The sequence below is a fragment of the Lissotriton helveticus genome, chromosome 7 (assembly GCF_964261635.1).
Source record: "Lissotriton helveticus chromosome 7, aLisHel1.1, whole genome shotgun sequence".
Lineage (NCBI taxonomy): Eukaryota > Metazoa > Chordata > Amphibia > Caudata > Salamandridae > Lissotriton > Lissotriton helveticus.
The window spans coordinates 1,487,362,237-1,487,375,595 of NC_136068.1; the positions used below are offsets into that span (position 1 = coordinate 1,487,362,237).

General features: G+C 48.1%; 1 protein-coding gene across 1 annotated transcript in view; it reads right to left on the minus strand.

Moving 5' to 3' along the window:
* LOC144767494 (germ cell-specific gene 1-like protein) overlaps window positions 1-13,359 on the minus strand; it is a 116,828-nt gene that overhangs the window by 85,832 nt on the left and 17,637 nt on the right. Inside the window, exon 2 of the mRNA XM_078650902.1 lies at window positions 8,098-8,103. Within this exon, the coding sequence (XP_078507028.1) occupies window positions 8,098-8,103 (6 nt within the window). The remainder of the gene's footprint in view (window positions 1-8,097; window positions 8,104-13,359) is intronic.

Here is a 13,359-nt window from a genome sequence, read left to right on the forward strand (position 1 = left end):
GCCTTAGGGCAATTCACAGCAAACCTGAACGTGCTGCTAAAATAATGTGAGATAAGGTTGACATGGTTCTTCCAAATGTACTATTGAACTTAGGGTTAAAAGTATATGCTTTATAGATGTGTTATTTTAGAAACGTATGCTAGTTAAGAATGTTTGCTGTTTAAATCAAGTTAACGTTTTAAGAGTGCAGGGACCTGCTGCATGTAAATCAAGTAGGCCAGAGCAGATAATGTCATGTCGTTTAAATTGCCATGTGCTCGTTAGAGAAGAGGTCGTGAGGTGTCCAGCACAGAGCTTTGAGAGTGTTTTACGACTAAAGATATGGTGGAGTCTGGAATTTGAGGCCCACTGCAGGACGAGCTGTATGCAGGTGCGAGGGTCCTAATCAGCTCGAATGAAAGGGACTTTGTTCAGTGGCGCCTTGCGCAGGCCTGTAGGAGTTTCCAGGAATGTAGGGGGTATCGGCGCATTGGAGAAGAAGCCTGGGAACCAAGGTCAACTTTAACGAGGGTCTTCAAGAGTACCATCATGGAGTTTGCCGCGCACAGAGATACCACGTGAGGGGCGTCCCAAGGGGCGTTCCTATCAGAAATGTGATTTGGTATTAGGGAAAGAGACCCGGGAGGAGAGCAGAGCAGATGATTTTGGGAGCCTAAGGAAGCGGATGGGTAGGCAGATAGGCTGATCGGGAGAGACCCATTATCAGAGAAGAGACAAAGAGAAGTGCGTGATCTTCTTAGGAAGTCACCACGGCTGACACCTAGAGGGTTAAGATCTTGCTAAGTAGGGATGTCACTTAGTATAGTGTAGGGACAGACTAACCTTAATTTTCTTTTCTGTAATGACTTTGAGATTGCAACTTATATCTATTTTGACAACCCTTATGGTTTTTGAGCTTATACTTATTATTTTGTTTTTCAGACTTAGATTATTCAAGAAGTTCATGTTTATAGTGATACCAATTTACCTTTTGAATCTCATTTTGAGAAGTTTGTATCTTCAGTTATCTTTGACTTTATATTAAATCTTTAAAACTTAAATTTGGTTGGTGGTCATTTAGAGTGGTGTAAGTTCTTAAATTGATTGACTTATTGTGAGATTACCTTTTACTCAACGACAGGTACCAACGATTCAGTCGACATAGTTTGGGATTTGGTAAGATAATTAGTAACCAGTAATCCCGCGTTAGCACCCTCATTGGTCCAATTCATCTACAGACATGGATACCATTCTTAAAAGTGATAGGTAATTGTAACAAGGAATCTACAAATTACCGCTAGCCCTTGTTTTCCTTAATCTGAATGCAGCCCCTAAAAATTTAATGGTACAAAAAAGTGTAAAAGCATCTGGGGCCAGTTTTAAAAATAAAAGTGCCTGTTTGAATCTGGCTTTCTTTAAAATTGCCTTCAGGTAAAGACTCCTGGGATATGAGAAAAGGGGCATAATAGGATGAAATGGAGGGTGTCCTGTGGGGACCTGTGGTTGCAGCCACAGGGCCCCTTCATCACTATAGACGGTGTGAACCCTGCCGGTTCCGCTAAAACGTGATGCAAAAGATTCAACCTGAACCGGGTCATTAGGAATCTATCATGTGCACTGCTTATACAAGACAGATATGGTTCAATGCCTCAGGCAGACTTTACTACCAAGTGTTCTCTCACCGACAGCTTGGCTAGCTCTGTGTCTGTGTCCACGAGTACATTCAAATAGCTCTGTCCATATATACAATTAATAGCTTTGAAATGTGACAAAAGAATTATTATATTAATTCCGGATTAGGTTGTACTCTATGTGGAGCTAATGAAAGGAATTTTATAGCAGGTCTAAAATAGATGTGTAGGTGCAGTAGAGGTCCCTAATGAGCATCAAACGTTTGGTCACATATGATACTCCCCTATTGCATTGTATGCTAGACAGTACCATAAGTACATTAAAATTGCTTCTCAGCCTTTTGGCTAAGATCGGTCACGTGTAGATGACGTTTTCTGTTACGTTTTTGTGCGTCAATGCCGACCGGTGATTTTTTACGTAGGGCAGTCGGCTGAGGTGGACTGCTGTGCAGGCCAGCTAATGCTGATGAGGCCAAGATGTCGTACTTGGCTGAAAGACGGAGCTGAAAGGTGGAGTGAAAGGCTAAGCTGACCCTCTGTCTGGTGCAGCTCTCCTGGGTCACCGGCTTAAGGCTGACCAGCTAATGGCTGACTGGTTTGGCTTGACTGGCTGGCTGAGAGAGGGATTGACGGATACATAGATTTAAAAAAGTACATTCAAATAGCTATGTCTGTATATGCATAATTAATAGCTTTGGAATATGACAAAACAATTATTATATTAATTCTGGATTAGCTTGTAGTCTATGTGGAACTGATGAAGGTAAATTTATAGAAGGTCTAATATAAATGTGAGATGTGTAGGTGCAGTACCACAAGCTGGGCCTAGATGTCCCTAGTGAGCATCATAAACTTTGAAGATATGGTAAATCCACCCGACCCATAATGCATTGCATGGAAGACAGTACCACAGTACATCAATATATACAGTTAGTAGCTTTGAAATATGACAAAAGAATAATTATATTAATTCTGGATTAGGTTGTACTCTATGTGGAGCTGATGGAGGGAAATGTATAGAAGGTCTAATATAAATGTGAGGTGTGCTAGCTGGTAAAGTAATCACTGCTAACCTCGTTTAGGACCAAGTGAGTGTCCTGTCTGAAGGCCTTTAACAAAATAGTGCTTTGAGGTTTTGATTAAAACCTAGGGCTTAACAAATAGGGGGTGTCCTCATGGGAGGTTACAAAAAGAGACAGGGAGTTACTAATGAGGGACTATAAAGCCTAATAACCAATGAAAAGCCACCATTTACAAAGGAGAGGGACAGGAGCCAATTAAAAAGATGGACGGGAAGTAGGCGGAGCTTTACTCACATGTCCTGAATACAGCATGTCCCGCAAGGAGAATGCCGCCACAAGCACGAGTGCAGTGCTTGAAAATGAGCAGAGCGATGGCTAAAGGCCCTCCTATGCAGCACATGCGCGCTGCATACGCAAGACCTAAAAATGGGGGCAGGATTTAGGCAAGGAGCTGCAAGATAAAGAGTGGGAAGCAATATTAGCCTTCCCCAGGAAAGTATCATGCAACACTAGGTTCACATTCATTTAACACATGATACTGCACAAAGCATACGTGACACCACACAGGCTACACGAAATGTACCCAGAAGTGTCAGCAAAATGCCCCAGGTGTGTGGCCCCAGATGCAAATTTATTGTACGTGTTATGGACATGCCTGGCCCTCTCACTATACTGGGCAAAAGTGGTAGACACAATAATTAAAACAACTGGGGGAGCACATTGGGACACACCCGAAAGCTCTATACTGGGATTTTACTGCAGACCCAAGGGCCAAAAAGTGCAAACGAAATTTGCAGATCTGACACTACTAATAGCAGATTGTCTAATATTGAACAGATGGAAATGATCCACTCCACCAAGCCAACAGACCTGGTCAGAATAAGTGACCCATTGAGGGATGGCAGAAAGTCAAGCGCTCTGCAGAGAGGAATGCAGAGGTCTGCGGAAAACGCCAATATCATTGAAATGGAACATACTGCTAGAATCCTTTAAAGCACTAGACATACAGGCACACTGAATACACTTCAGTCTTTTCTCAAATTAATAACGCCGACTACAACCGTGGCGATAACACTCCAAAGAAGCAATTAATGCAGTTGCTGCTAACTGGAAGAAGTTGCGGAACTGTAGGCATCACTCACTAGCAAAAGTGCCCAAGCAATACCCACTAAATCCTAAACACACAAAACAGGTCTCAACAAACCCATGTATTACCATTTCAGTTTAAAATGACCAATTTTGTGCAATGAAATATTTAGAAAGAAAGCAGAGACTTCTTTTGGAACGCTTTTATCATATGTAAACTTTCAATTGACCCAGCAATTCAAAAGATTTGTTTTTAGAAAGCAGATGGAAAGAAAATGTGAGTCTCGTAAACAAGTTGGATCATAAAATGAAAGAAACTAAAGAATAAGTTTAACTTGCAGTATCAGTTAAGAACACAGGGAACTTTTTTTGCCAGTCCTTACCTGCTAATGAACAAGCATTGTAAAAAGAAGAAAAAGAAGTGAAGTGGTCTTGGTGCTTGCCAGACACAGGAAGAATCACAACAGAAGCACGAGTGCTTGAAAAGTGCAAACTCGCGCGCAGCCAGGCTAATTACACTTCATGAGGCCAGCAGAGTGACGAGATCTGTAGTGGGGGAGGGGGAGGGAATTGAAGCGCGGAAAGAGGCACGCAAAGCGCGCGCACATGCGCTCAAGCTTTAGGCCAGCCATGGCAGCATCTGGTAGCACTTTTTTTTACCCCTTTACTAAAAGTCGAGCAAGCAGCGCATGTGCTGCTCTAGGCTCGACCTAAAACCAAGAAATTAGCCGCCACACTGTGCACACCACAAACTAAATATACTCTTTCCTTTTCAAAATTAGAATTCTCATGCTGTACAATACATCAAAAAGGCATATCTCAGCCCGTGCGGCGAAACTTGACCGTCACACCTCCTCACTAGAAGACCCCCTCCTCTCTTATTTAAATATAAACAATGGTTCTGTCGGGTATGTACCTAGTTGCCTTAAATCATATATACATCTGAAATCTCTTAAAACCAGTGATTCATCATATTTTGCATCCGATGAAATTAATTACATGAAAATAGTACATACAAAACCAAACCAGAAAAAGAGGGTCATAGAGGTTTTAATCACCAAGTCTACTCATTCATGACTTATTTCTTGTTAGGACCCAAATACAAATACATGGAAAAGTCAATCTTCACATGTTATTTAACAATAAACGGCGCAACAGAGCAAGTGAGTGAATTGTGACAATGTGCATAAGTGATAAAGAAGGTGATTTATATACAAGTGAGTAAAAAGGAGGGAGTGAAGGTAGAAAACAATTCAATAGGCCAGCTATTTCCTAAATTCAAAAATTATGTAGTCCAGTGTGCTAAATTATTTAGCTCTTGTATCCTGGATTCAATCAACTGGTCCTATAGTCTAATGTCGTCGACGTTTCGACCCTAATAACGCCTGATTTGCAGGTCTGTACGGGTCTTCCTCAGGACAGGAACATAGGTAAGAGTGTAGGCGCCTATTAATCCAATGGTGGATTAATATTGTTTCTATATAGTTGTCATCAGTTCAGCAGTTTAATCCTGAATGATTATTCTCAAAGAATCAAGCTCGCATTAGTTGGCATGATTCACCGTATAAGTAGGCACTTGAAGATATTGGGGAAAGCCGACCGCTTGTTATCTGGCCATCGAATCCCTCTCGGTGTCTATTAGCTTATCGCTAGTTGGGGATCAGCCGCATTGTATTCTGCGATCGATGCAAGTTATTTTTATGTCTGTTAGTGAGCCCACTGCGGGCAAAATCCATCGAGGTCTCCGGCTACAATGAAAGACCCGGCATCAAAGCAGTCCTCTCTGACTGGAAATCCAACCCCACCCCACCCCGCGCTTTTGCACCAGTGGTGGAATGCAGGGAAGTGAAGACGCAGTCTAGTCTTCCCCTGGGGTCGTTCCGCGCGGGGAGGGCCAGGCTGTGGGTAGTGGTATGGTTTGGGGGGTGGGTATAAGAATGCAGGAGAGGAAGGCGACTTCCTCTTCCTGCATTCTGGCATTGTCGGGTGGGGTAGTTTTTTGTAAGGTGTTAGGAAGTTAGTGTAGGCGTTTTGGGGTTTCTACGTGCTGCAGGTGTACGTCGACGTGTCCCACTGGTCGGTGGAGCGGTTCGGTGTTGTCCGGTGTTACGGCGGCGGTTTGCTTGGGACTATGGCCAATGTGTCGGCCACAGAGGTAAGGGAGGCCTTGAGGGTTCTGGGGCGGGCCGGGCGGGAGGACTTGTTGAGGCCCTGGGTCCTTAGTGAGGCGTGGGTGGGGCTCGAGCGGGTCCCGCAGGCGGCCTCCGCGGGTGTATCTGCGGCGGTGATGGCATGTCTGGAGGTGCATTTGGGAGGGGGGTGGTGCACAGGGGGAAGAGGAGCGCCGCGCGGAGGCCGGGATAAGAGCCTGCCTCCGTGCCTGGATGGGGCAGAGCAAGCGCCCGTTGGCAATCTTGGGCAAGGGGGAGTGAGGAAGCCCCCCCTTGCGACCAATGCTATTAGCCCAGAAAGAGGAGGCAGGGGTGCAGGGGCAGGCCTGCACTCTCTAGAGGACACACTTTCCACGGTGCCCGTTCGGGAGGGGAGCCTGGGGGCAGTGGGGGCAGCTCCTGTTTGTTTAGAAGTGGCTGAGCAGGGGGTGAACAGTGAGGGGGAGGAGACGACATGCGATGAGGCTCAGTTTCTTGGGGGGGACATGCCCATGGATCTTTCAGAGGTCCGGCGATCTCGGCCCCTGGTCCTGAATGGGATTGAGGAGAGGGGCAGCAGGGTGTGACTGGGGGCTCGGAGGTCTGGGAGGTCTGGGGTGGGTGGCTCCATGGTGCAATCACTCCTTGGAGGCACATGCATGGCGTGGGACCTAGGGTGATTGCCCACCCTTGTTGCCCAGGTGGGAGGTCTTGGACCTTGAAGCCAGGATCAGGGAACAGCGTCAGCTGGTGCAGGAGTGTGAGGCTCGGTGGGCGGAACTGGAAGCACTCAGGGCAGGGGCAGTCTGGGATGAAGAGATGGAGGGGCCCACTATGCCCACCTCGGAAGAGGAGCGATGGGCGGAGCAGGAGGATAGGGAGAGAGGGGAGAGGGCCCGGCGGGAGCCAGTGGGGGGCAGAGGGGTGCAGTCAGGGCAGTCAGGTACGGCCTGGACGGCGGCGAGGCCCGACAATGCCAGAGCCCGCCCAGGTTGGAGCGACCTGGGGGGTAGAGGGTATCCCAGCTGGCGAAGGTCAGCAAAGTGGTGGCAGGTTTGGCGGGGTGTAAGACGACCTCTGGACGCCGCCTTGAAGCAGCAGGGGGGTCTGCTGCGGCCTTCCCTCCAGCGCGGGAGTGGGCAATGATGTCGTTTGTGGTGCGGGAGAAAGGTGGTGGTGTGAAGGTGCAGAAAGGAGTGAAGAGAGCAGTACGTGAGGTTGTGTGGAAGCCTGTGGCAGATGACCCTGTTTTGGAGTTGGACTATTGTTATGAGAGTGATGAGTTGGAAGACGGGGAGGTGAGGGATGACTTGGACAGGACGGGGGGTGTAGAGCAACAGTGGTCTTGGTGTTTTGCAGGCCTCACAGAAGAAGACAGGCAAGGCGAAAGCGTCCACCACTAAGGCCAGCAGCCTCGGAAGGACGGTCGGGAGTGACGCGGATGCCTTTGTCAGGTGAGGGGGCTTGGTGGTCTGCTTGGGAAGAAGGCCCGAAGGGGGGCCGGAAGAAGTCTTACAGGTCTGTGGGTGTGGGGAACGGGTCTGGCCGGGATGCGGGGGGAGTGGCAGCTGGTGTGTCGGGGGTCGGGGCGCCCGCAGCTGTGGCAGGCAAGGCAGTGATGACGGCCGGGGTCCAGACTGACAAACCTGTAGGGAAAGAGGAAACGACTGACTGGAAGGAGGACCAGGACGGAAAGGCAGAGGACAAGCATCAGAAGAAACTGCCATATATGGGTTTGGCCATGCCCCTGGGGACCCACTTATCGGATAAGATTAAGAGTAGGATTTGGAAGCGTGAATAAGTAGATGTATTCAAGCCCTTGCACAGGGAAGTGCAGGCGAAGGAAGGATCTAAGGAGGAGGAACGGGAGCTGACTAGGCGACCCAGGGTGCCAGTGAGCATGGAGAATTGGACATCTGCCTTTCTCATCTACGCAAGTATATATTGCGAGAAGCACTTAGATAGGGCTATCCCCCTGTTGAAGTACATGGATATTATGAGGTAGGTGCAGTTACAATTTGGGGGGTTTGCCTGGTTGAGTTATGATGAGGAGTTCTGGGCCCGGGTTGGTGTGAACCCCGACAAACCTTGGGGTGTAATGGATCAGGAGCTGTGGTTGCAGTGGATAGCATCGACGCACCCCTTATCGGTCCTTTCCGTCGCGGCCTGCCCAGTCTGGGGTGGGCTGCTACACCCGCAGGAGACACCGCTCAATCGGCTAAGCAATACCGGTGCCTGCTGGAGCTACAACAAGGAATATTGCTCGCGGTACACTTGTAAGTTCAAGCACGAGTGCTCCAAATGTGGAGGCCGGCATGCGGTCACTCAATGTTTAACTTTGGTCACGCCTTCGGAGCAGTGGCGAAACACAAATGCGAAGGGTAGGGGGCAGCCTGGACAGAAGGGCGCCTACTCCGGTTAAGGTAGAGGCGATGGCCCCGTGGCTCTTGTGTTACCCAGACAGGGAGGCAGCTTTGAAATTGCAATGGGGTTTCACAGAGGGCTTTCTTGTGGGCTACCAGGCGCTGAGGGTTTGGAGATGGGCGGACAATCTTAAATCAGGGTAAGAATTGCCCGGGGCGGTGGCGGCAAAATTGCCGAAGGAAGTGTCGGAAGGCAGGGTGGCGGGCCATTTGCGGACTGGCCCTCTTGAGTATTTGATAATTTCCCCATTGGGAGTCGTGCCAAAGAAGGAGGAGGGTGAGTTTTGCATGATATATCACCTCTCCTGGCCGGAGGGACAGTCCGTGAATGATTTCATTGCAGAGGTAGACTCACGGGTGCTCTATGCATCGGTGGATGATGCAATTCGTCTTGTGTGGGGGTATGGGCCAAAGGCCGAACTAGCAAAGTGTTATATCAAATCTGCTTTCCGCCTCTTACCAATTCACCCGGTGGATTTCGCTCTGCGGGGAATGCAGTTTGCAGGGGCCATCTACGTGGACAAGGTCTTGCCCATGGGGTGTGCCATTTCCTGTGCGCTTTTTGAGATGTTTAGCACATTTTTGTAATGGGCTTTTACACAGATTAGCGGGCCTCGCGACGTAACTCACTATCTGGATGACTTTCTCTTCCTTGGGAAAAATATCTCAGGGGACTGTGGCGTTTTGGAGTCCCTTTGGTGCCGGAAAAAACAGCTGGGCCCAGCTGCTGCTTGACTTTCTTGGGAATTGAGCTGGATTCCATTCACTGGATGGCTCGCCCCCCGCAGACAAAGGTGGAGCAGATACAAGCATGTTTGCTGTGGGCGATTGGTGAGAAGAGGATTGCGTTGAGGGCAGTGCAGCAACTGTTGGGCTTCCTGAACTTCGCATGTAGGGTGGTGAGGGCTGGACGGACGTTCTGCAGGCGGCTTGGCATGGTCATGTCGGGGGCAGTCTTACCACATCACAGGATCCGGATTTCCATGGGAGTGCGGGCTGACTTACGGACATGGCTGACATTCCTCACTTATTTCAACGGGGTGTCACTCGACTTTGTGGAGGAAAGGATGGTCTGACAAATCCAAATTTACTCTGACGCAGCCGGGACAGCCGGTTTTGGCATCTTTTGGGATGGCAGATGGTATGCTGAGGAGTGGCTGGCCCATTGGGTGAAGCAGGGGAGGAGCATTGCGTTTCTAGAGTTTTTTCCCTTGTTGGTGGCTTTGGAGGCGTGGGGATCGGAGTTTCAGAACAGGTCGGTGCTTTTCCATGTGGACAATCTGACTGTGGTCGAGTTGGTCAACCGGTAGCGGGCGAGAGATTTGAGAGTGCTGCGTTTGGTGAGGAGTTTCATGCTGAAATGTTTGAGGTTGAATGTAGTTTTTCGAGCCAAGCATGTCCCTGAAGCAAGTAATGATATCGCGGATGCTCTGTCTCGTTCCAGTGGCAGCGGTTCCGGAGATTGTCGCCTGGAGCAGATCAGTGCAAGACCAGACTGCCGGCCGGCGTCTGGGCCTTGGGGGAGTGAGGGTGTTAGGCCTGGTGGAGAAATCTGTGGCTGACTCAAAGAGGCGGACCTACAGGCTGGCATGGGCTGAGTTCGGCTCCTTTATGGGATGGCAGCAAGAGGCGACATGTGGAGATCGTGCAGTAGTGGAGCAAGGGGTGTTACAGTTTGTATTACATTGTTTGGACAAGGGGTTGTCGTCTGCGACCATTGCGGGGAAATTGGCGGGGTTGTCATTCTATGGGACTTTGTTTTTCGGTTTTGACCCTACCAAAGATGTGGTCATAGGTAGGATGCTCAGAGGTTGGGGTAGGGAGCAGAGGGGGGAAGGAATGTTGAGGGAAGCTGTTACTGTTGATTTGTTGGTTAAGTTGGTTGAGGTATTACCGTTATGTTGTTATGAAATTTTTGAGGTTTGTATTTTCCGCTTGTGCATGGTGTGGATGTTTTTTGGAGCTTTCAGGGTCTCTGAATTGCTGGGGACAAGGGCCAAAGGCGGCAGGAGGTATGAGGAAATCAGGTTGGATGCGGGTTGTCTGGGGATTTGGTTGAGTCAGTCTAAAACGGATTAGTTGGGTAGGGGAAAGTGGGTTTGGCTGTGTGAGGCTGGTTGGGAGGGTGTGCCCGGAGTCTGAGTGGAGGGCGTTTATGGGTTCCTCGGTGGCTACGGTGGGTGAGATCTTTTGTCATGCGTCTGGGGCTAGAGTCACGGTGGCACAGTTGCTGGCGGTCTTGCGCTTGGCATTGAACAGGATAGGGCTGAACCCAGCAGGATTTGGAACACATTCTTTCTGCATTGGGGTGGCGACGGCAGCTGCACGGTTCGATTGGTCATGGGACAGGATCCGGCGGATTGACAGGTGGAAATCTCGGTGTTGTGAGCATTATGTCCGGAAGTAGGGTCCTGGTCGAGGTTTTGGGGTAATGTGGGACCGTGGGGTGATGGGGAGCTGTGTTTCAGGATGTGTACTAATTTCTTTTTCTTCTCTTAGGTTGCGTGGGTGGCCCGGGGGCCAAGACGGTCACATGGATTATGGGGCATTCGTTCGTGCACTGGGGATCCAAATATGCAGAACGACAGGTGTACGGCCGTAACCTGGGACTCAGAGGACAACAACATGAGGTGCATTGATGGGGGAAAGGGGGAATGCGATGGGGGGCACTATTGCCCTGGCTCACGAAGATGGTCCCACAGAAAGGATGCCCGGATCCCTTGATTATCCATTTGGGGGGAAAAAACTTGATTCAGCTGTCAGGTTTGGTGCTCTTACAGCTAATGCAAAGAGACTTGGAAGTGATGAAACAGAAATTATCTGGTACTTGTATTGCATGGACTAAATTTGTCCCCAGGAGGATTTGGCAGGGGGCGATCAAACATGGGGCAGTTGAGAAAGCTCGAAGGAAGTTGAACAGAGCTATGAGGGTTTTTGCAAAGACAGAGACATTAAGGTGATAGCGCACCCTGGACTACAACTGGAGGAAAGACTGCTTTTTAGGGATGACGGTGTGCATATTTCGATACTAGGGAATGCCTATTATATGATGGAAGTGAGAGATGTGGTATGAGGCGATATGGTGTCACAGGAATGCTTGAAGGAATGGGGGCGAAAGATGCACAGTAGGTTCCCAGAGGGGGGAGGCAGGTAACCGCCCTAAAGGGGGTTCCCTGGTTGGCGGTACTTGGGAGGGGTGGGGGAGTTACTAGCAGGCGCACCCACCTCTCGTGGGGGGGAGGAGTGAATGATGGGGGGGACTGGAGGCATGAGAGTAATGCCAGGATGCTAAGAGATATCGGAAGAAAGGGATGAAGAATGGAATGGGTCATGGAGTGGAATGGAAGGTGAGTCCGGAGTGTATGAAGGTTGAGTTGATGTTGGGGGGGAGTTGTTGTTGATTATTAAATGTTGGTTGTTTATGTTTGTGCAGCTTGGTCCTAATAAATGGCCTTTTACGCTTTAAACAGCAGTGTGGCCTGATTATTGCGCGACTTACTGTGCTCAGTTAGAGGCGCTGATAACACTTTATACTCTAGGCTCCATGGCTCATCGAGCCGTGGTGGCCTGGGGACGCATTTGATAAATACATACAGGAGAACAAGCCGCCACAAAGTCCTCTTTCGTTTCCTCGCTTGTTTGGGGTAATGTCCAGAATTTATCATGTATCCAGCTTACCCCTGACCAATGTAGCCGTACCCTCCATGCCTCTTGCCCCCTTAATTCTCCCCTCTTTTCTCTCTCTCTCTGTCTCCCTCTTTTCTTTCTCTCTCTTCCCCTCTCCTCTCATGAGCCAGTAGACTTGTTTTGCAGTACTCTCTGATCAGACAGTCTGAATTGTGAATAACTAGACCTACCAATTGCTAGACATAACTACCACCATGTGTGCTTTGTAATAAGAGACGCTTCGTAACCACTCGTTATTACGTGTATACTATCACCAGCCATATCATTCAATTGATGTAATTGTCTCTCTCTCTTCCCTCGGACATTTGGAGTGTACTGCTTATCTTCGTATTGTGTGATTCTTGATTTTCTGTTCCATTTTATATCAAATAAAAATATTCGAACAATAAAAAGAACAACTTCTCTCAGCAGCAAGAAATGAGAACATTTCTTGTGGGACTGCCCTATTTATAGGGTGTTGATTGTATGTTTGCTATGCTTACACTTCCTGCCTAGATGAGTAGGATTGTGGGAATTGTAGTTTGCCTGTACGTGCTACAAATAAACAATAAGAAAAGAGACTGCTTAATTTGAACCTCGCGTCTTATAACAAAATAAATCCTCTCTGTCCAGCCTTGCTTAATAATGATATAAGCAGCACTCTAGGCCTAGAAGTTAGGGAAAGTCTTTTGTAGATGATTTCAACCTCCACCGTATAGCAGATGCCAAAAAGTGTAAAGAGGTTTTAATAATGAATAGTGTGTCAGAAAAGTAGTAACTAAACTTCAATGCACCAAGAAATGAAATAATCAGCAAGCACAGACAGCATGGAAGTTGTAATGATGTGCTTAGCATTGTTGGTGTGCGGCAAGTGCTTGCCATCCAGTAGAAATGAATGGTTTAGAATATTGTGTTAAAGGACAGGAATGGGGGAGAGGAATGCATTGCTTAGTTAATATGTCTTTAATGAAGTGAAAACGGCAACTTAACCACTCATGCAGCATAACATTCCGATTCTTATACTTTCAGGACTGAGCTCTAAAAAGATATCTTCAAACTCCTGAAACAGGAGTGTAAGATCCTCAGAGTATATGTCCCAAGGTATGGAACACCCTAAGCCTCCCCCCAAGGTTGGCACAGAATAACAACACACATTTCAGGAGAAACCTGAAAACTGAACCTTTATAACTCACCTTAAACTCAACGAATAAAAGATGACAGTCCAGGGCAAACACTCACTCACTGGACTCTAACTTTCCAATACCCCTTTGAATCTTTTTCTTACCTTGCGCTCTTAAGTAATCCAGAGGTTCTAAGCAGTGTGATATGAAATTCCTCATGAAATAAAAAAATACCTTAGAAAAGGACTTTTAAAAACAAATGCAGACCAAAGTTTACCTTC